The sequence below is a fragment of the Bactrocera tryoni genome, unplaced genomic scaffold (genome assembly GCF_016617805.1).
Source record: "Bactrocera tryoni isolate S06 unplaced genomic scaffold, CSIRO_BtryS06_freeze2 scaffold_320, whole genome shotgun sequence".
Classification (NCBI taxonomy): Eukaryota; Metazoa; Arthropoda; class Insecta; order Diptera; family Tephritidae; genus Bactrocera; species Bactrocera tryoni.
Window position 1 is genome coordinate 5,285 of NW_024396036.1, and position 20,844 is coordinate 26,128.

The 20,844-nt window shown below is 33.1% G+C and overlaps 1 protein-coding gene and 1 pseudogene across 1 annotated transcript; one reads left to right on the plus strand and one right to left on the minus strand.

Annotated features, from left to right (window-relative positions):
* Positions 1–12,518: 12,518 nt before the first annotated feature.
* Positions 12,519–14,070, plus strand: LOC120781126. Its single transcript, XM_040113260.1, has 4 exons — positions 12,519–12,844; positions 12,897–12,999; positions 13,056–13,581; positions 14,009–14,070. Exons 1-3 carry the CDS (start codon positions 12,550–12,552, stop codon positions 13,348–13,350), a joined length of 693 nt encoding a protein of 230 aa, XP_039969194.1. The 5' UTR covers positions 12,519–12,549; the 3' UTR covers positions 13,351–13,581; positions 14,009–14,070.
* Positions 13,928–14,496, minus strand: LOC120781127 (annotated as a pseudogene).
* Between the last annotated feature and the right edge of the window lie 6,348 nt (positions 14,497–20,844).

Sequence of the window (20,844 nt, forward strand, 5' to 3'; positions counted from 1 at the left end):
AGCGGACATAGAAATAGTTAACGAAATAAGTACAGTTATACATACTATAAATCCGAACAAGATAGCAGACATAGTTGATCAGGTTAAAGAAAATATTGAAAAACTAAATATTGAAAATAAAGAAATTTTGTTTGATGAAATAAAAAATATAAAAGCAAAAATCACATCAATAACACCGAATATCAAAAAGAGAAATAAAAGAGGCTTGATAAATATAGGAGGAATAGCATATAAATGGATGTTTGGAGTCATGGATGATGATGACAGACAAGACATTTTGAACCATTTAAAAATTATTGAAGAAAATGGCCATAATGCCATTGTAAATTTAAATAAACAAATAGTAATTAATGAACATTTAAATAGATCACTAAACTTATTAAAAGGAACTATAGAATCAGATAGGAAACAAATAATAGAAACTTTAAATATAATAAACAAAGAGGAAAATAGAATTGAAAGTAAAATTTTGTATAATGATGAAATGAATAAACTAAAATTCATAGAAAGTAAAGTTCAAGAAATACAAAATAATATAGCGGCGGCTAAATACAATATGGTACATCCAAGTATGTTAACTAGGGAAGAAATTGAAAAATACGAGATTGATTTTTACAAACTAAAATTATCAAAAGTAGGAGTAGTAGTATACAGAAACGATACAATAATATTTGCAATTCAGATACCAAGAACATTTTTTCAAACTAAGATTCAATTAATAACCCCAATGCCAAATAGAAATAAATTACAAATTATTGAAAAAGAAAAATTCGTTATAAAAATTGGCGAAAACTATTTTGATTATGTAGAAAATAAAGCATTTAAAAATCTAAAATTGAGTAAAAGCTGCATATTTTCAAATACTTGCGAATTTAAATATAATAACAAAACATCAATACAAGAAATAAGCGATGACACAATATTAATAAGAAATGCAAAAAATGATGTAATAAAACAAAACTGCGATGACAGAAAAATTGTATTAAAAAATAACTATATAATCAAATTTGTAAATTGTAAAATGGAAATTTTAAAACAAGAATTTAAAAATAATAAAACAGAATATATTCATACAATTATATACCCTGCCGAAAAATTAAACCAAAGTTACACACCAAAATTAACATTCAATGATATTGCAATAAAAAATATAGAAAACATAAAAGAAATTGCAGAATTAAAATACCATAAAAATGTATCATATGGTATTAATATATCATTGATAATCATTGTAATGGTAGTAGTAGCAATCCTAGTAATAATATTAAAGAAAAAAACAACAAAAATAAAAATTGTAAATACAAGAACTCAGGAGAGTTCAAACAGTAACGCTGGGGAGTTGCGTCGTCAAACGACTCCACCACTGTCAAACTCGTCGACACACAAAAAAGACAAGTATTTTTTAAATATTTTTATTTCTCTGAAATGTAAGTTGAATCTTCAGATTCAACTACATACATATGTACATATAAAATTGTAAAATACATAAATAAGGAAATATTCATAAGCAAGCATTAAATTCCTTTAAAAATGAAATCAAATGCCACTGTTATGTTTATATAAGATATGCCGGGTCGTTGATGCTGAGGAATGTCAAGTCAGCACAACGGCTTCAGGTAAATTTAGCAAGTAAGATTTTTATAAAGAATATGTCAAGTCAGCACAACGGCTTCAGGTAAATTTAGGAAATAAGATTTTTGTAAAGAATAAAATTATTATTAATAAACTGGACGGCAAGCCGCTCAGTACGGTAAACCGGAGTTTTATTATTCAAACGAAAGATATGTAATTTCCGATAAATTACATATGTCGGTAATTGGGTGTTCCCCATTTTCTACTATACATCGTAACAATTTTAGTGCGTTGAAAGCAAAAGTATTCTCAAACATTTACTAAATAAATGAAATATTATGAAGTAAATTAAACTATATAAAATACGCTAAATAAATAAATTGAAAATAAATTTTTAATAAACTTTGCTAAATAAATGAAAGTTGCAAAAAAAAATAAAAAGCAACATCAGCAGCAACAACAACATTAACGAAAGCAACAACAACAACATTAACAAAAGCAACATCAGCAACAACAACAACAACATTGACAAAAGTAACAACAATAACAGTAACAACGGCAGCAAAAAAAACAGCAACAACATTAACAACAACAACGACGCCAGTAACAGTAACAACAAAACAACAGCAACAGCAGCACCAACAGCAAGGTAAAATAATATTCAACTAATAATTTAGTAATTTAAGTAGTAGTTTTATTCGAAGCCATTACTTTCTTTGTAAAAAAAAAACAAAAAAAAGTCAACGCAGAAATTATACTCACTAAATGTTTCAATCAATTCAAAAACAATACCATTAGAAAAAGAAACGAACAAACGAGAAAAGAAAAGCAAAAAGCAGCATTAGGTACAGAAGTTAATTTGTTAAAATTCCTTTAAAATATAAAATTGCGTATAAGTATATGAAATAAATTATGGATTTTTTGTTTGCACCTCTACCTGAAACAAATTTTCAAATGAATACGGAAGAATTACGTTTATGGCAACGAAATGCCATATTCGAGTGTGAATGTGATAATTTCATTAATAGACGGATAGAAGCTGGTCGAACACACCTATTGCTTTTCGAACGAGAGGGTTAAGTGCAATCCGAAATCCTTAATGCTACTCGAAATAATCGCTATTTAAGTGAACGAAGGTGGCAAAAGTGCTGACTTCAATAAAAATTAATAAAATATTGTATGTATCTTAAATATTTATGAAATTTTAAGTAAGACACCTCAATTGAAAAAAAATTCCTTGGAATTGTATCTATGTAGCTCGAAATTTGTAGAACTTTACGGTAATTTTTAATAAACCATATGATTTGTTAATAGAAAATGATTCCTTTTTTTTAAAAAAAACGTTAAAACCATTGATATCGAAAAAATGACAATAACTTTGAAAAATGGTGTGAATCTTCCATTCTATATGAAAACTATGCAAGAGCAAGTTTATTCATTAGATATAAGTGAAGTAAAGAACATTAACCCTGATCATTTAAAATCAAATGAGAAAAAGGAAATCGAAAAAATTATTAAAAATTTTCAAAAACTTATCTAAATATCGAAAAAGTGACAATAATTTTGAAAAATGGTGTGAATCTTCCATTCTATATGAAAACTATGCAAGAGCAAGTTTATTCATTAGATATAAGTGAAGTAAAGAACATCAACCTTGATCATTTAAAATCAAATGAGAAAAAGGAAATCGAAAAATTATTAAAGCATTTCAATAAACTTATCTAATTAGAAAAAGTCACAGTAGATATAGCTCACCTATTCTAATAATACCGAAAAAGATAGATAATTCAGGAATACAAAAATTCAGGCTAGTGGTTGATTATAGGAGGTTAAACCAATTGACTGTAGACGATAAGTATCCTCTACCGAATATCGAAGGAATCTTAGATAAATTGGGCAAAGCACAGTACTTCAGCACCATAGATCTAGCAAAAGGTTACCATCAGATTTTAATGGCAGAAAGGGACATCCAGAAAACAGCTTTTGTCACTCCGGCAGGACTATATGAATACGTCCGAATGCCTTTCGGGTTGAAAAATGCCCAGCTACTTTTCAGAGATTTATGAATGATAGAGCAGAACAATGATTAAAATATTTAAATGCCGAAAATGTAGAAGTCCATCACACAAAACCAAATAGCCATACAGGAAATGCAGACATTGAGAGACTGCACTCAACCTTGTTGGAAAAACTAACAGGAATTGAGGACTCTAGTCTTTCAACAGAAATGAGGATACAAATTGTTATATGCAACTATAACGATAGGTACCACTCAACTATCAAATGTTCTCCAAGGGACGCCAAAGAAAACATTTGTCCATCCATATTACAAGATAGAATAAATACAGTAAAACAGAAAACAATAGCTAAATTAAATCAAAACAGAGAAGAATATATAGAAAACAGACAAACGGGACCAATTAAAAACTACAAAAGAGTACGGCATAAGGATCAACCATATTTCAGAATATTTCCCTTACAAAACGTCCATCCGGCAAATATAAAAAGACCAATGAAATTAGCAAACATAGAAAATCCAAATGAGGATGATGACGATTCATTCAGTCTAAGGGCATTTAATGGAGATAATAACATTTAATTTTTTTCTACATATATATACATGATTTTTTTACCCCAGTGGGTAAGGGTCTTGTCGTAAGAGGCGACTAAAATCCAATTTAAGTTTTTTTAAATCAAAACCTAAAACGGTTATACATTTTTACTTTTACAGATGACGATAATAATTATTTTTTTAACAATAATCATATCATTGGTGACAGCACTTTTGCAAATTACACCAATAAGAGAAGATGCAGGGTATACAATTATACAAACAGCGGACATAGAAATAGTTAACGAAATAAGTACAGTTATACATACTATAAATCCGAACAAGATAGCAGACATAGTTGATCAGGTTAAAGAAAATATTGAAAAACTAAATATTGAAAATAAAGAAATTTGATTTGTTTGATGAAATAAAAAATATAAAAGCAAAAATCACATCAATAACACCGAATATCAAAAAGAGAAATAAAAGAGGCTTGATAAATATAGGAGGAATAGCATATAAATGGATGTTTGGAGTCATGGATGATGATGACAGACAAGACATTTTGAACCATTTAAAAATTATTGAAGAAAATGGCCATAATGCCATTGTAAATTTAAATACACAAATAGTAATTAATGAACATTTAAATAGATCACTAAACTTATTAAAAGGAACTATAGAATCAGATAGGAAACAAATAATAGAAACTTTAAATATAATAAACAAAGAGGAAAATAGAATTGAAAGTAAAATTTTGTATAATGATGAAATGAATAGAAAGTAAAGTTCAAGAAATACAAAATAATATAGCGGCGACTAAATACAATATGGTACATCCAAGTATGTTAACTAGGGAAGAAATTGAAAAATACGAGATTGATTTTTACAAACTAAAATTATCAAAAGTAGGAGTAGTAGTATACAGAAACGATACAATAATATTTGCAATTCAGATACCAAGAACATTTTTTCAAACTAAGATTCAATTAATAACCCCAATGCCAAATAGAAATAAATTACAAATTATTGAAAAAGAAAAATTCGTTATAAAAATTGGCGAAAACTATTTTGATTATGTAGAAAATGAAGCATTTAAAAATCTAAAATTGAGTAAAAGCTGCATATTTTCAAATACTTGCGAATTTAAATATAATAACAAAACATCAATACAAGAAATAAGCGATGACACAATATTAATAAGAAATGCAAAAAATGATGTAATAAAACAAAACTGCGATGACAGAAAAATTGTATTAAAAAATAACTATATAATCAAATTTGTAAATTGTAAAATGGAAATTTTAAAACAAGAATTTAAAAATAATAAAACAGAATATATTCATACAATTATATACCCTGCCGAAAAATTAAACCAAAGTTACACACCAAAATTAACATTCAATGATATTGCAATAAAAAATATAGAAAACATAAAAGAAATTGCAGAATTAAAATACCATAAAAATGTATCATATGGTATTAATATATCATTGATAATCATTGTAATGGTAGTAGTAGCAATCCTAGTAATAATATTAAAGAAAAAAACAACAAAAATAAAAATTGTAAATACAAGAACTCAGGAGAGTTCAAACAGTAACGCTGGGGGAGTTGCGTCGTCAAACGACTCCACCACTGTCAAACTCGTCGACACACAAAAAAAGACAAGTATTTTTTAAATATTTTTATTTCTCTGAAATGTAAGTTGAATCTTCAGATTCAACTACATACATATGTACATATAAAATTGTAAAATACTTAAATAAGGAAATATTCATAAGCAAGCATTAAATTCCTTTAAAAATGAAATCAAATGCCACTGTTATGTTTATATAAGATATGCCGGGTCGTTGATGCTGAGGAATGTCAAGTCAGCACAACGGCTTCAGGTAAATTTAGCAAGTAAGATTTTTATAAAGAATATGTCAAGTCAGCACAACGGCTTCAGGTAAATTTAGGAAATAAGATTTTTGTAAAGAATAAAATTATTATTAATAAACTGGACGGCAAGCCGCTCAGTACGGTAAACCGGAGTTTTATTATTCAAACGAAAGATATGTAATTTCCGATAAATTACATATCATATCGTAATTCGCGCTTTATAAGTACATATGTAGATACATATATATGTATATAAATTAACGACTTATTAGTTACAAAGTCGTAAAAAAATATTTTTTGTGGTCAAATTGACCTTTATTGTTTAAAATCCAAATAACAACTAAAACTTAATTTACAATTAAACATATTCTTAATATTGCCTAAGTCTACTTGCGTTAGCACTTTTGTTTAACGTTCGCTTATGCGGCGCATAGCGGATGTTGTTCCCAATTGTTTGTTTCTGCTGACTTGCGGCGCATGGCGGATGTTGTTCCCACTTGTTTGTTTATGCTGACTAAACGTCTGGAATATTTCCTATTGGGGATAGTTGACGTCGGCAGTTATTGGTTTGTTTGTAACATTTCTGGTGTTAACTCCTCCTCCCCTAAAAACAAACGTCCCAGTTTGTTCTACTGGGTTACTGCATTTGGCTTACTAGCGTTATTGACTCTGTTAACTGTGGTGTTTCGGATGTTGTGAACTCTTTAGGGTCACTCACGTTTACGTTTACGTTATAACTTGACCGTTCTACCAGTTTGCTTTTGAAAAGTTCCCTTAGAACTAATGCGATGACTATTACCGCTACGAATATCAGACTGATGATAGAAAGAGATAAATTCGTGATTAAAGCTGCTCTGTGGGTTATATGTAGTGCTTTTAGGTGTTTGGTGTTGTTCATGTGGAGTTCTTTCAACATTTCCAAACATAGGATTTCTTCTTCCCTATTTGAAGGGAGATTTGGTTGCAGAATTGCGGGTAGTGGTTTGGTGCTTAACGTTTCGCTAAAGGTATATTTTTGATCGTCAATGCTAACTGTAGATTTGTGATATTGTACTGCGTACGATCCGGTAAGATTTATCTTTTGGTTGTCGATCTCTATTGTGCCATTGTACTGATTTAGTAGTATGATGCCAGGTGAGATATTCTCTACTGATGGGATGTGCTGATTGTTTATTATAGTGCATTCCGCTGGTTCGCTTCGAAGTAGTCGAGGCACGCAAGTAGTGTTACTAATATCTATTAAATTACTACGGCTACAAATTCTTATATTATTATGTTCCTTACATTTATTCTTAACGCCAAAAACTTTGTCATTATTACAAGTAACTATATCCTCATAGGGGATTTTATTAATATTTTCCCTTATTTTTATTGGTTTTATCAAAATTGAGTCGCAAATATCCTCATTTGTTACGGGTATTCCGACTATATAAAGTAACATTGTATTGTTTGAGGCGACTTTTATATTCGCTAGCTCTAGTGAGTCTTCCATATTATTTAATGTAAAATTATTATTTTCAAATACAGATTTTATTAATCTAAGTTCATCATTTGACAAAATGTATGAATTTACGATGCCGGCCTTTGCCCAATGCATTGAGTAATCTATACTAATTATTTCCTCTTTAATAATTTTTAATTTATATTTTATTTCAAGAGCCAAATGGTGTTGTATTTCTTCGTTCGTTTGTAAAGATTTTATTATTTTATTTGATATTGTGGTGATATTGTTAATTCTGTCAAAAATTACTTTGTTAATTATTACTTGTTTATTGTTATTTTCTATTATATTGTTAAGTTGATTTTCTAGAATTACTAGGTCGTCGTGGTCGGGATTTGCAGCGATCCATTTCCAGACTGTCCCTAGTGCATCTATTGATTTTTTAAATCTCCTTGGTTTTGCTCAATGTCCTTGAAATGAATGTTATAGGTTTACCATTTTGTTCCACAACAGCGCCTATTGCGTATTTGGAAGCATCTGTAGTTAGTTCAAATTCTTTTTTGTAGTCAGGGTATTGTAAAATGACGTCTTTTGAAGTCAAAGCAGCCTTGATTTTATTAAACGCTGCCTTACCTTCGTCATTCAGATGTATGTGAGTTTTCTTTGAGATATTTTTTGACATCCTGCCTTCTTCGCCTCGAAGTAAGGATGTGAGTGGCTTTGCGAGCTTGGCATAATCCCTGATAAATCTTCTATAATATCCGGATAAGCCTAAGAAATATCGCAAGTCTTTGAGAGTAAGAGGGTAAGGAAAATTTACTATTGATTGTACTTTTGATGGGTTTGTAGAGATTCCATCGGAGGAAACTACAAATCCTAGGAACTCGACCTGTTTTTTGAAAAATTCGCATTTATCGATTTGTACTTTCATGTAAGCATTATTTAAAGTATTGAAAATTGTGTCTATGTTTTGGGAATGTGTTTCTTCATCTTTGCTAAATATTATTATGTCGTCTATATATACATAACATATTTTGCCTATGTTTTGTCGTATGTAGAATATCGTCTAGCGTCCGTTGGAAAATGGCAGGGGCGTTCTTTAAGCCAAAGGGAAGTCTGGTGAACTCATATTTTCCGTTGTTCACTGAAAAAGCTGTCTTTTCCACGTCAGATTCCTTAAGAGGAATTTGATGGAAGCCATTTTTTAAATCGATTACTGAAAATACTCGGTTTTCTCCTAGTTGGGACAGTGCCTCATTTATTTCTGGTATCGGGTACTTGTCTGCAATTGTAACCGTATTCAGTTTCCTGTAATCGATTACCAGTCTGAATTTTTTTTCACCTGATGCGTCGTCTTTCTTCGGGACGAGCCATACTGGGGAATTTTGTATGGTGATCGTGATTGTCTGATGATGCCGTCTTCTAATAATTTATTTATTTGTTTCTCTACTTCCTGTTTAAGACTAATAGGATATGGATATGATTTGGAATAAATGGGTGTATCTGAATTTGTACGTATATCGGCTACTACTTTTGTTGTATACGTCAATTTCTCATTCGGGTCAGAAAATAAATTCCGGTGTTTTTGTACAAGTCGTATAATTTTGATTTTTTCTAATTCATTCATATGTTCGTCACGTATTTGTATTGAGTTTACATCCTGTGCTGTGTATTGTCGGAGTTGGATTTTATGTTTGTTTGTTACGACCATAAAATTATCTTTAGTGTGGATTATTGCTGAAAGTTGTTTAAAGCTATCGTTTCCTAGTATGGCATGAAAAGTGGTGAGAGTTGGTAGTAGGAAAAATTTTAAATTGCATTCTTTGATATTGAAAAGATTTAGAAGTGCGTGGTGCGTAATTTTTATTTTATCACCTACGGAATTTGCATAAAAAGGGTTATCATTTTCTTTGGGATTTTTTACTAAACTTGATTGAATATAGTTCTTGTTTGAACCAGTATCAACCAATATTTTTAAGATTTGTCCGCTCTTCGTTTTGCATCTGAAATATGGCAACGAAGAGCTGTTTAATCTAAAAAATGTACGTCTGTCAGGTCTAAAGAGTGTTCATTTCCATCGTCCTGTGTTGAGTTATAGTCGTGATTATATTCGTTGTCCTGATAGTCGTAATTGTACTGATTATCTTGGTAATTCTGTTCATTATATGGATCTGGGGTTGAATTCAAGTGAAAGTTTCTTTGCACTTTTGGTTGAATTTCATTTTTATTGGATGCACTTACAGGTCGCTTACCAATAATTTTTGGGTTTGGCTTGTTTGCATAATTAATCGCGTTTGTCCGCAGGCTCACGTCTACTTCCATGGGTTGAGGTGGTTTAGGAGGTCTTGCTGGAGTATGGGTTTGTTGGTTATATTGCTGGTTATATTGCTGGTTAAATTGATTTGGGTTCTGGTTTATAGAATTCTGAATATTAGGTGGGTAATAATTTTGTTGTGCGCGTTGATAGTTGTATGGGTTAGGATTTGTCAAAGGTTGCGGTAGATAAGCTAGTTCAGGATGGAATTTTGTCTGTGAAACTTGTTGGTTTTGTGGTTGGGAGTATCTTGATTGGGTAAAATGTTGTCGTGAATTTTGTTGGGTAAAGCTCTGTTGTCGAGATTTTGACGGCGCGTTAAAAAATTGATTATTTGCGTGATAGGCTCTAAAATTCTGGTTTTCGAGCTTTAGGCATAGGTGTAGGGCTTCAGGCTCTTTGGTTCTTTAATACCGAGAAGCCTAGGTAGATCGCCTGAAAGTCCTCTGACAAAAGTATCGAGGGCCTTTGAACGATAATTTTCTGTCAACAACTGTATTGCTTCTTCTCCAACTTCCATGCAGCCTATTTTGTTTAATATGAGTGATAAATGTGCGTATACCTTTTGGTAGAATTCGTTTACTGTCAGTCTGCCTTCTATGAGGCAAGTCATTTGGTATTCTAGCGTACCTATGTCCCGTTTGTCGGCGTAATGAGTAGTTAAACAGCGAGAGATTGCTGTCCAGTCCAATGGTGTGTTAAAGGACTCTAGTGCAATATCTGCCTTTCCGATTATTTTGTTTCGTATTACATTTAAAATACCGAAATAGCGTGGAGTGCCTTTTGAGGGTTCGTATATCCTCAAAATGCGTTCTACGCTTTTTTTCCAGGAGCTAAACTCTGAAGAGTTTCCTGAAAATTCTCGTAATGAGCGTACTACATCTGGTATTTTATCCATCTCGCTCATGTTATTCTGAAACTGTACGTCTATTGTCTGATCGGTTACTATGGGATTTGTTGTGTTATTAAGGACACTTTGAACTAAGTTGGGTCCATTCGTTCTAGGGCTTGGGCTAGTTTTAATTATGTTTGCCAATTCTGGCGAAATTTGGTGAGCCGCAGCCGAAGATCCTGCTGTAGCAGTGGGAGCAGCATTCCCTAGCAATGATGGCCTAATCAGGTTGTTTGGGTTAGCCATTTTTGGAGAAGTCCTTATATGAATATGTTATTTATTTTGTTTTACAGAAAATTTATGTTATCCTTTCTAGGAACGGGTTATTTATACTCTAGAGGGTCCGGTCAACTCCTGAATTGGCTACGGAATAGCAGAGATAATTAATGTTATTTTGTTATTAAACGTATTTTTTATAAGCTGTACAAGCCTTATTTTATTTGATTTGTTTATATTATGAACGATTTTGAATTATTGTTAAATTTGCTTCATATAAATTTAACTTTTACTAATTTTCGTGAGAGGATGAGAAAAATATATTTCCTTTTTGGCTATAACAATTCACTTGATTCTTTTTAAAATTCACAATTTTAAAACAATTTTTGTTTTGAAGGATATTAAATGAAATACATATATATTCACTCTTTTAAACTTTTGAATTCTTTTAACTTATTTTGGTTTCTACAATTTTTCACAATCTTAACCTATTTCTTACATTATGATCAGCTTCATGGCGGCTGGCAATGATCATTTGGTCCATTTTTCCTTCTGGATACTACTGGATCACCGTCTTGCTCCCAGTGGCTCACCTTCCTTCCTCAAGCGTGGGTAAGGAATTTAAATTCAGCTGCTTTTAGGCTCGGGCGCCAATTAACGACTTATTAGTTACAAAGTCGTAAAAAAATATTTTTTGTGGTCAAATTAACCTTTATTGTTTAAAATCCAAATAACAACTAAAACTTAATTTACAATTAAACATATTCTTAATATTGCCTAAATCTACTTGCGTTAGCACTTTTGTTTAACGTTCGCTTATGCGGCGCATAGCGGATGTTGTTCCCAATTGTTTGTTTCTGCTGACTTGCGGCGCATGGCGGATGTTGTTCCCACTTGTTTGTTTCTGCTGACTAAACGTCTGGAATATTTCCTATTGGGGATAGTTGACGTCGGCAGTTATTGGTTTGTTTGTAACATTTCTGGTGTTAACTTATACGCTGAAACACACCTGGTAAAAAATATACCCCGGATACAATTTAAACAAAATAACAATTTTTTCAATTAAAAAAAAATTAATACTGATCGCAACATCAGTACGTTTTTAAGCTGCGTAAAATTTATTATAATAATATAATCAAAAATTTGTGCAATCGTGTAGCGTCACATATGTAAATACGCATATTATACCATGTTCAGACCGAAAATTATAGGGATTAGATTACATTCAAGCATTTCATAACCCAACAGTGTTCTTACTGCCCTTGGTGATTTATAAATCAGATGTTTTTGACATTCAACCATAAACATCAAAGTATTTATTAAAGGAAAACATTGTAATGTTGTACCTTGTTATAAAAATTGTCTTCCTTTTTTCTAAATTATCTCCGCTCAATGGAAATAATTTAGGAATTGTTTGATTCTAACCGCTTAGCAATGAAACGTTTGCTGTATGAACACGTAATACTAAAAATGTGCAGTCTATATGGAGCAAATTCAACAAGGTCTATTTTGATAAAGGCAAGTATATAAATATTGGTATTATAACTTAGTTTTATTATAAGGTGTATATAATTCAGACTCGTGGCCAAATGTTTTGGAAAGTCGACTGCCAGGTGAGTTCAGATGCATATTTTAAAAACTTCCGAATGAAGCGCAATTCTTTTATTAAATTGCGTGTTATGTTGAAAGGTTTAGAGAAAAAAAACACTAACTACCGCAAAGCAATTCAATTAGAGAAACGCTTTGCTATTGCTTTACATGCTCTTGGCTCTTCTGCAGAATACCGAACAATTGGAAATATGTTCGGAATTGGTAAAAGCACTGTCTTCTCCATTCTAATTGATTTCTGTCATGAAGTCTGGCAATGTTTGTTACCTTTGTATTTGAAAAAATTCACAATGAACGAAATTCAATTGCGCGAGTATATAAATGGTTTTGAGTCTTTGGGTTTCCCTCAAGTGTTAGGAACTATAGGTAATAAGTTAAATTTTTTACATTGGAGTTTTTATATATTTTTAAGTTTTAGATGGTTGTCATATAGAAGTTCGCCCAGCTGCAGAAGATGCTGTTGACTACTACAATTACAAAGGCTGGTATTCCACAACTCTTTTGGCTTTAGTAGATGCAAGGTAAGTTTTTTAATGAAGATCGTTTAAACACCTAATGTATTTCTTTAATGTTATAGATGTCACTTTATATACATCAACGTTGGTGGTCCGGGCCGTTGTAATGACTCTTCAATATTTGAGGGTTCATCCTTAAAAAGCGAGTTGGCACAATCTACTTTATTCAAAGACATGAGTAGACAAATATCGTCAGTTAATGTTCCAGTCGTTTTGTTGGGCGACTCTGCACTCAAATTTGATAAACATTTGATGAAACCGTACCCATTTTGTGTAAACCAAACTTTGGATAAAAAAAATTCCAATATGTACTCTCGAAATGCCAAAGAGTGGTGGAGAATGCTTTCGGTCATTTAAAGGGAAGGTTTAGACGCGTTGGAAAAGGCTTGGATAACCACATGACCAACACGAGAATTGTCATAAAAGCGTGCTGAGTTTTCCACAAATTTTTAAATGAGGAAGATGATGAAACTAATGAAAAGCAGACTGAAAACGAATCACGGAAGTTGCCAGAAGACGTCTCTAACATTTGTGGAAATGTTAACACAAGAGCAGAAGAAATAAGACAAGCGTTCGTTTAGTATGTCGGTGAGTTATTACATTCAACTTTGAAATATTATTAAATTTCAACCGCTCCATACTTACATATCTCAAAATTTCCAATACAAAAAAAAGATATTTCTATATTTTATATATGTTCCATATATATTTTTGTATCCATTTATTTTTACTTACATATATATTTTCATATTCATTCTCATATTTAAATTCATTTACAATTTTCGTATTCATTCATATATGTTTATCTTAAAACTAATACGTAAAAAAATTTTTTAAATCTATTTTTGGCGATGAAGGAAGTCGATGAAAGCGTCGTTCACTTCTTTTGAATCGTTTATTTATGTTTATAGGAGAGAAGATGCTTTTAATCGGTTTACTTCATCGCCTCAGTCGCCTTTATTAAGTCATCCTTAATTTCATCCGTAATTGTTATTGCGATTTTTTTTTCTTGCAGCATCGCTTGACGATGGCCGAGCGCAACCACGAGACGTACAAGAACCATCGTCTGGGCTTGGGAGCGGCGACTCTCCTTCGGTATCGGCATCCACGTAAATTGGTTCCATGTCAACTGAAAATAGAAGAAACAAATAAAAGTGTAAAGAAAAATTTCATAACCGTTTTTCATTTTATTATGAATATTGGAATCTACACCAATGCGTTTAAAACTTACCCACAATGCTATCCTCAACAATCTCGGCGAAACAAAAACTTTTAAAACCGCCTACTGCTTGGTGTACCGCCTCATAATGTTTCCACCGACTAGGGGGGCCACCCGAGATGCCAATTTTCTGCTTTTCTTGTCTAAAAATAAAAAAATATTTAATATTATATGTTTACCTCATAATTTATTACTTACCTGTATTTGTTAGTGAAATTGTGCAATTTTATTTTTATCTCCGTGGACGTGTAATCGTGTCCAGCCAAAAGCATTGCACAAGACATTTCCTCATATATATGGTTGTTTTTTCGCGTAGATCGCAGCTCTAACATTTTTTGTTGCCATATCTCTAAAAGGTCGGCCTCGGCAGCCTCACTCCACATGACTCTCAGCTTTTTTTGAGTTTTTTTTCCATTTTTTTTAATTTTGTATTTTAACCGACACTTTTTTGGTTTATTTTTTTGTCTTCCTTTTGTGTTAGTTTAAATTTTGACAGTTTATAGTGTCAAAATCAGCTGCGATTAAACAAATGCGACCAACAGATGGCGCAAAATCAGAGTCGCACAGACAGATTTAGTGTGGATCAGTTTCAAATCACTCTGAAGAAGTGATTTTGAACTGTCATTTTTGTATGGCGAAATCTTGCTAAATTTTTAAGATTAGTGGGATAATCCATTCAACAGCCGAAATCGTGTGATTAAGTGTCGGTCTGAACATGGTATTACTTCAAAGTCCACATTAGCATATATCCCGCAATATCCCTTGGTTTTTGATTAACAAAACCTACCAGGATTGCGTATACAATATATTCAAAGACCACATTGGCATATATCCCACAATACCCCTTGGTTTTTGATCAACAAAAACAAGCAGGATTGTGTAAAACATATAGGCTGTTCACGGTAAGGTGGTTATCGGGTTATGTGATTATTAGATTAAAAAAACCTCTATGCTCCGTGAACATCCTATGTATGGTTGTTTGCTTATTTTTACACAAACAGCTGTTCACTGTTTACAATTTTAGTTCAATGAAATTCCTACTTATAAAATGCCTAAACAATGCTTAAAAAGCAAAATAATCGAATTTAAAATAAGTTCTGCTATTCAGGAATTGGACTTTATTGAAGGTTTGTGCTTATTAAATAATCCGATTTTTAAGGGTTCAAAAAATGTGCAGACATCTTGCGCCCTGAACAGTGTCACAATGCAATGGATGAAGTATTAGAAGAACTGCTTGAGGATATAACTTTAATCATCTGTAGTAGACGGGGAGATGAACTTCCGAATTCTATTCATTGGCGAGAAAATGTTCTGTTTTGCTTTGACGATGGAGATTTTTACAAATGCTGCGCGTCAGCAAATGCCAATTCGCTCATCTCCTATTTTTTGATGCTTTGTGATGCTTTTTATTTCGGTTTTAATTTGCTGATTGTAAACAAAAAACAGCTGTTAATAGCAGATTTTCCAATAAGAAAATCTAAATGGAAATGCCGTTCGCTTAGTTTTATTTATTTTTTGTGCTGCCATTTAGTAAAATTCCAACGACTTTCTAACTCTGGAAATAAGCAAACAACCACATAATCTGTAAACAAAGGCCTAGGTTGGTCAAAGTTGGTTATTTTGTTATACCGCATTTTGCTGTTGTTTACTTAATCACATATCCACATAACCCGATAACCATCTAATCGTGAACAGCCTAATAGTAAAGCGTAATACATATGTAAAAACATGCATATGTACAAAGTGCAGTGATCTTTAAAACGAGCTCCCATTTGCACATAACAAAATAAAAGAACCATAAATATATATACATACGTACATATACAAATATATACAAAAAAATTGTTTGTTTTTGCGGTTAATAACAAATAATTAAATGAAATTAAATTTAATTCAAAACTCTTATTCACATAAAAGAGTTCTCGTCTGAACATACATATATACAAAATCTGAGGTGAAATTAAATTCAATAATTCCAGTATATAAACAAATATCTGTTTTATCGATTTTCTTTCAAACTTTTACTTACAAAAGAGTTTTCTTTTCGAAATATTACATCTACATACATATATGCAGTCTGTGGTGAAATTCAATTCAATAAATTCAGCATATAAATATTTATCTGTTTATCGATTTTCTTTGAAACTCTTACTTAGAAAAGAGTCTTCTTTTCGACATTTCGCATATACATACATATATACGAAACTTTATAATACCAATCAATTTTTACTGAAACATTTTTTTTTCTCTGTTCGTCACATTTTTTAAATGAGCTCTGACTCAAAAGAATCTAAACCAAGTCAGTTACTAAAAGTCCCAAAGATGATTTCTGACGAAAAAAGTCCATGTACATCTGCAGAAGCTACACGCTCAAAACAAGGTGCTACGAATCAAAAAGGGGGGAAGGACATATCATACTCTAAATTCATTTCTGAGAGTGACTGTCTAATAAAATACTGCAATCAATTTGCTTCTTCGCCGAAAGAAGAAGAAGAAATATTGCCCATAACCAGAAAAATTAAAAGCAGCAAAGCGCCTGGATTAGATGGCATACTAAACAGAGCATTAAAGGGTGCCATGACTTTGAAACCAAAATTGTTCGCAGAAATGTATAATGCCTGCTTAAAAGAAGGAATATTTCCCGACCCATGGAAAGTCCAGCGTTTGGTTCTACTCCCTAAACCAAAAAAGGCTCCGGAGGAACCTTCATAATATCGACCTCTGTGCATGCTTGACACTATTGGCAAAGTATATGAAAGCATAGTTAGAAACCGCTTGGAGTTAGTAATCCAGAAAGCCGGCGGATTATCAGAAAGACAATACGGCTTTATGAAAAAGATGTCTACAATTGACGCATTATACGAAGTCGTTGACACCGCGAAATGCGCAGTAAATGGCAAGCGATGGAAAGGCGAAACAAAAAAATATTGCGCGCTGATCACCCTGGATGTGAAGAAAGCCTTCAACTCAGTAAAGTGGGCAAACATAATCAAGGCTCTTTATGACATGCGCGCTTCTCAATATCTTATGGAAATTGTCATAAGTTATTTTGAAAACAGGCGACTTTTATTCGATACAGATGAAGGCACCAAGAGCTACTCTATTTCGAGTGGAGTACCGCAAAGCTCGGTACTAGGCCTCCTTTTATGGAACATAATGTATGATGGGGTACTAAGGAGACACCAACCGAAAGCTATTAAATTAGTTGCATACGCAGACGACCTTATTGTGGTAGCAGTTGCTAAACACCTCGATGACCTCCGGAGCAAATGCAACGAGTGCATAAACGGTCTGCGCCAATGGTTCTTCTCAATGAGTTTAGAACTGGCTGAGCAAAAGACTGAAGTCTTTCTCATAAGTACAGGAATAGTGGAGGAAAACATATCTCTCACCATAGGAGAGTGCCAGATTCATTCACAACCACCTAAAATATTTGGGAGTAATAGTAGTCTCAAAGCTCAAATTTAAGGACCACCTAGAATACACTGCAGGTAAAGTGAACAAAATCCTGAATGCCTTATCAAGAATGATGGCAAATAAAAGCTGGGTGCGTTCCAGCCGGCGTTTTTTACTCGCAAAGGTAATGAGATCGGTTGTATTATATGCGGCTCCAATATGGATCCAGGCGCTAGGCATCAAAGCATATGCCAGACAAATAAACACAGTGCACAGGCTGTCGGCACTAGGAGTTATCAGTGCTTTCCGAACAATTTCAAGCGATGCTGCTGAAGTAATAGCCGGTATGATGCCCATTGACTTCCAGGGTGACGAATGCGAGCGAGTGTACAAATTATCAGAGCCAACTACAGGAGCCAAAAGAAGAGAGAGATTGAAAAGCTTAACTATATGGCAGAAGCGGGGGCAAACCTCACTCAAAGGACGGTGGACGTACAGACTCATACCGGATATCCATTCCTGGATCGACAGACAACATGGGGACTGCTTAGACCAGTATGAAGACACAAAAATTATGACATTAATAAAAGCAGTTGCACCCACTCCACCTCCGAGAGTAGAGCTGCCACAAACTCAAAATCAAGAGGCAAGTTCGGGTATCCACCTCAAGGTGCCCGCATGTGACACTGAAATTTTCCATGGTGGTTATGAACAATGGAAGTCCTTCCGGGATATATTCACAGCTGTTTACATAAACCATCCGAAATTATCAAATGCTCAAAAGTTGTATCACCTCAGATTCAAAACAAAAGGTCAAGCAGGCGTCATCGTAAAAGAATTCGCATTAAATGACGACAATTTCCATATGGCTTGGGAAGCTCTGAGATCAAGGTACGAAAACGAACGAATACTGGTAGATAAGCAAATAACGATATTGATGAACTTGCCCAAAATTCAAAAGGAATTCTAATTGTTTGCCACTTTTAGCGACACAAAACGTTCCCACAGACAAATGGGACCCAATTCTGGTAAATATATGCACCGCCACATTATCAGAAAAATCGTTATTGCTATGGGAATGCCCCACGTGGCAGCAAATGAAAGATTTCTTAACTACCCAGTATGAAATCCCAGAAAGAGTTCATAAAAAGATAATTAAACCAAAAGGTATTTCCCATGACCTTAATAGAAGCTTCCAAAGGCCCCAAACCAGTAGCAACTCAAATAGAAATGAAAATGAAGAAGTGAAAGCAAATTTAATTGCGTTTATTGCCATAAACGACATCATTCGATGTTACATATTACCAATTTTTCCAGCTCACCACCAAACAGCGCAAACATAAAAAGAGCAACAGGTTTAGTTGCAACAACAAATTCAGAAAACTGCCAAGAAGCACCATGCTGCTCAAAGGCGTTAAAAACCCAAACGCTACATAGCGAAAACCACATTAGAGTACTACTACCTACAGCAGTCCTCTCCATCGGATAAGCGCATTCAAGCAGAAGCATATAAATAGCAAGCATTGGCAAAAGGTTTCACACCTTAAGTTAGCAGACCCCAACTGCAACACTCCCGCTCAAATAGATCTTCAATTAGGCAGCGATCTCATACCACAGATAATACTCGAAGGTGTTGCGAAAATTACGAAAACACTTCTGGCGCAAAATACCATTTTCGGATGAGTCCTAAGTGGACTAGTTACGGAACCAGTTGCAACAATAACAACTCAAGTTGAGGAAATCTCCAACGAATACCTCAATTCGAAATTAAGAAAATTTTGGAAATTAGAAGAACTCCGCCCCGTATCAATCACAATCCCTGAAGATCGGTATTGTGAGAATTTTTACAAAACCACACCTACTCGAGCAGATGATGGCTGGTACGTCGTACGACAACCACTAAAGCCAGAATTTCCCCGCACACTCGCCTTAGGTGATTCCCGCACCACTGCTATCCAACAGTTTATAAGCATGGAAAAAAACCTACTTAAAAAAGGCGAGCTGAAACCAGAATATGATAGGGTCGTAGAAGAATACCTCCTTTTAGACCATATGGTGGAAGTCAGCGCTGGCGAGAAAATCATACAAAGTAAATACTATTCGTTTTATTTGCCACATCATGCAGTAGTAAAGCCAGACAAAAAACCACAAAGGTAAGAGTTGTCTTCAATGCGTCAAAATTCACTAGTTCAGGAAATTCCCTAAATGACAATTTATTTACGGGACCCACGCTTCAGCCAGACCTAAGGCTGCTTATCTTAAATTGGCATATCTTCAAATACGTATTCAACGGGGACGTCGAGAAAATATATAGACAAATAGTCATAACTAAAGACGATCAACAACAATTCAACAAATTATTTTCAGGAAATCCCCCACTAGTCCACTACGCGACTTTAAGTTAAAAACAGTTACCTTTGGCGTCAACTGATCGTACAAAATATATGTCATTTACATATTTTTAATTCAAATTAATGGGAAATTAATATAATAGATATATGCAAAAAGAAATTTTACTATATTTTTGTGAGTATTGCTATAAAAATTTTATGAAGCTCACAAATATATAAAACAAAAAAAAACGAAAAATAAGGATTATAGAAAAGAGGCGATAGCTCAATATCAAAAAATAAAGAATTTTTAAAGCGAACAAAATCATTTTAAAATTTTCAAAATGGCAGTCAATAATTTTACTGTATACGATATAGCTAGATTAATTGCTACACAAACCACAAATTTAAGAACTGAGATAGCTCAGTTGAGTAACGAAATCAAAACCTTAACAAATGCGGCACAAGTAACTGAGTATGAAACTCAAGAAATTAATGATTCTATAACATGAAACGAAAATTTAGATGTCATTAACAATTCGATGAGCCTGCATATTGAAGGAAGTAGAAGGTATTTCGGAGCACTAGCTATCTTCTGAAATAAAATTGTAGGTAATGCCAATGATATTTTAGCTAATAATGGCACAGTTTTGAATTTAGAAGCATTATTTGCAAGGTTAGATTTTGCTTACGCCGACAGACGACCAATTCACGTAATTGATCAAGAGATGAGTATTATGAGACAAGGATCGACATTCTTAATTGATTATTATAATGCAGTCAATCAGAAATTGACATTACTAATAAATAAAACTATAATGACGTACGGCACCATATCACATATTACAAAATAATTAAGTATTAAGAATTGAGAAACCGCGTTAAAAACTTTTATGACTGGTTTAA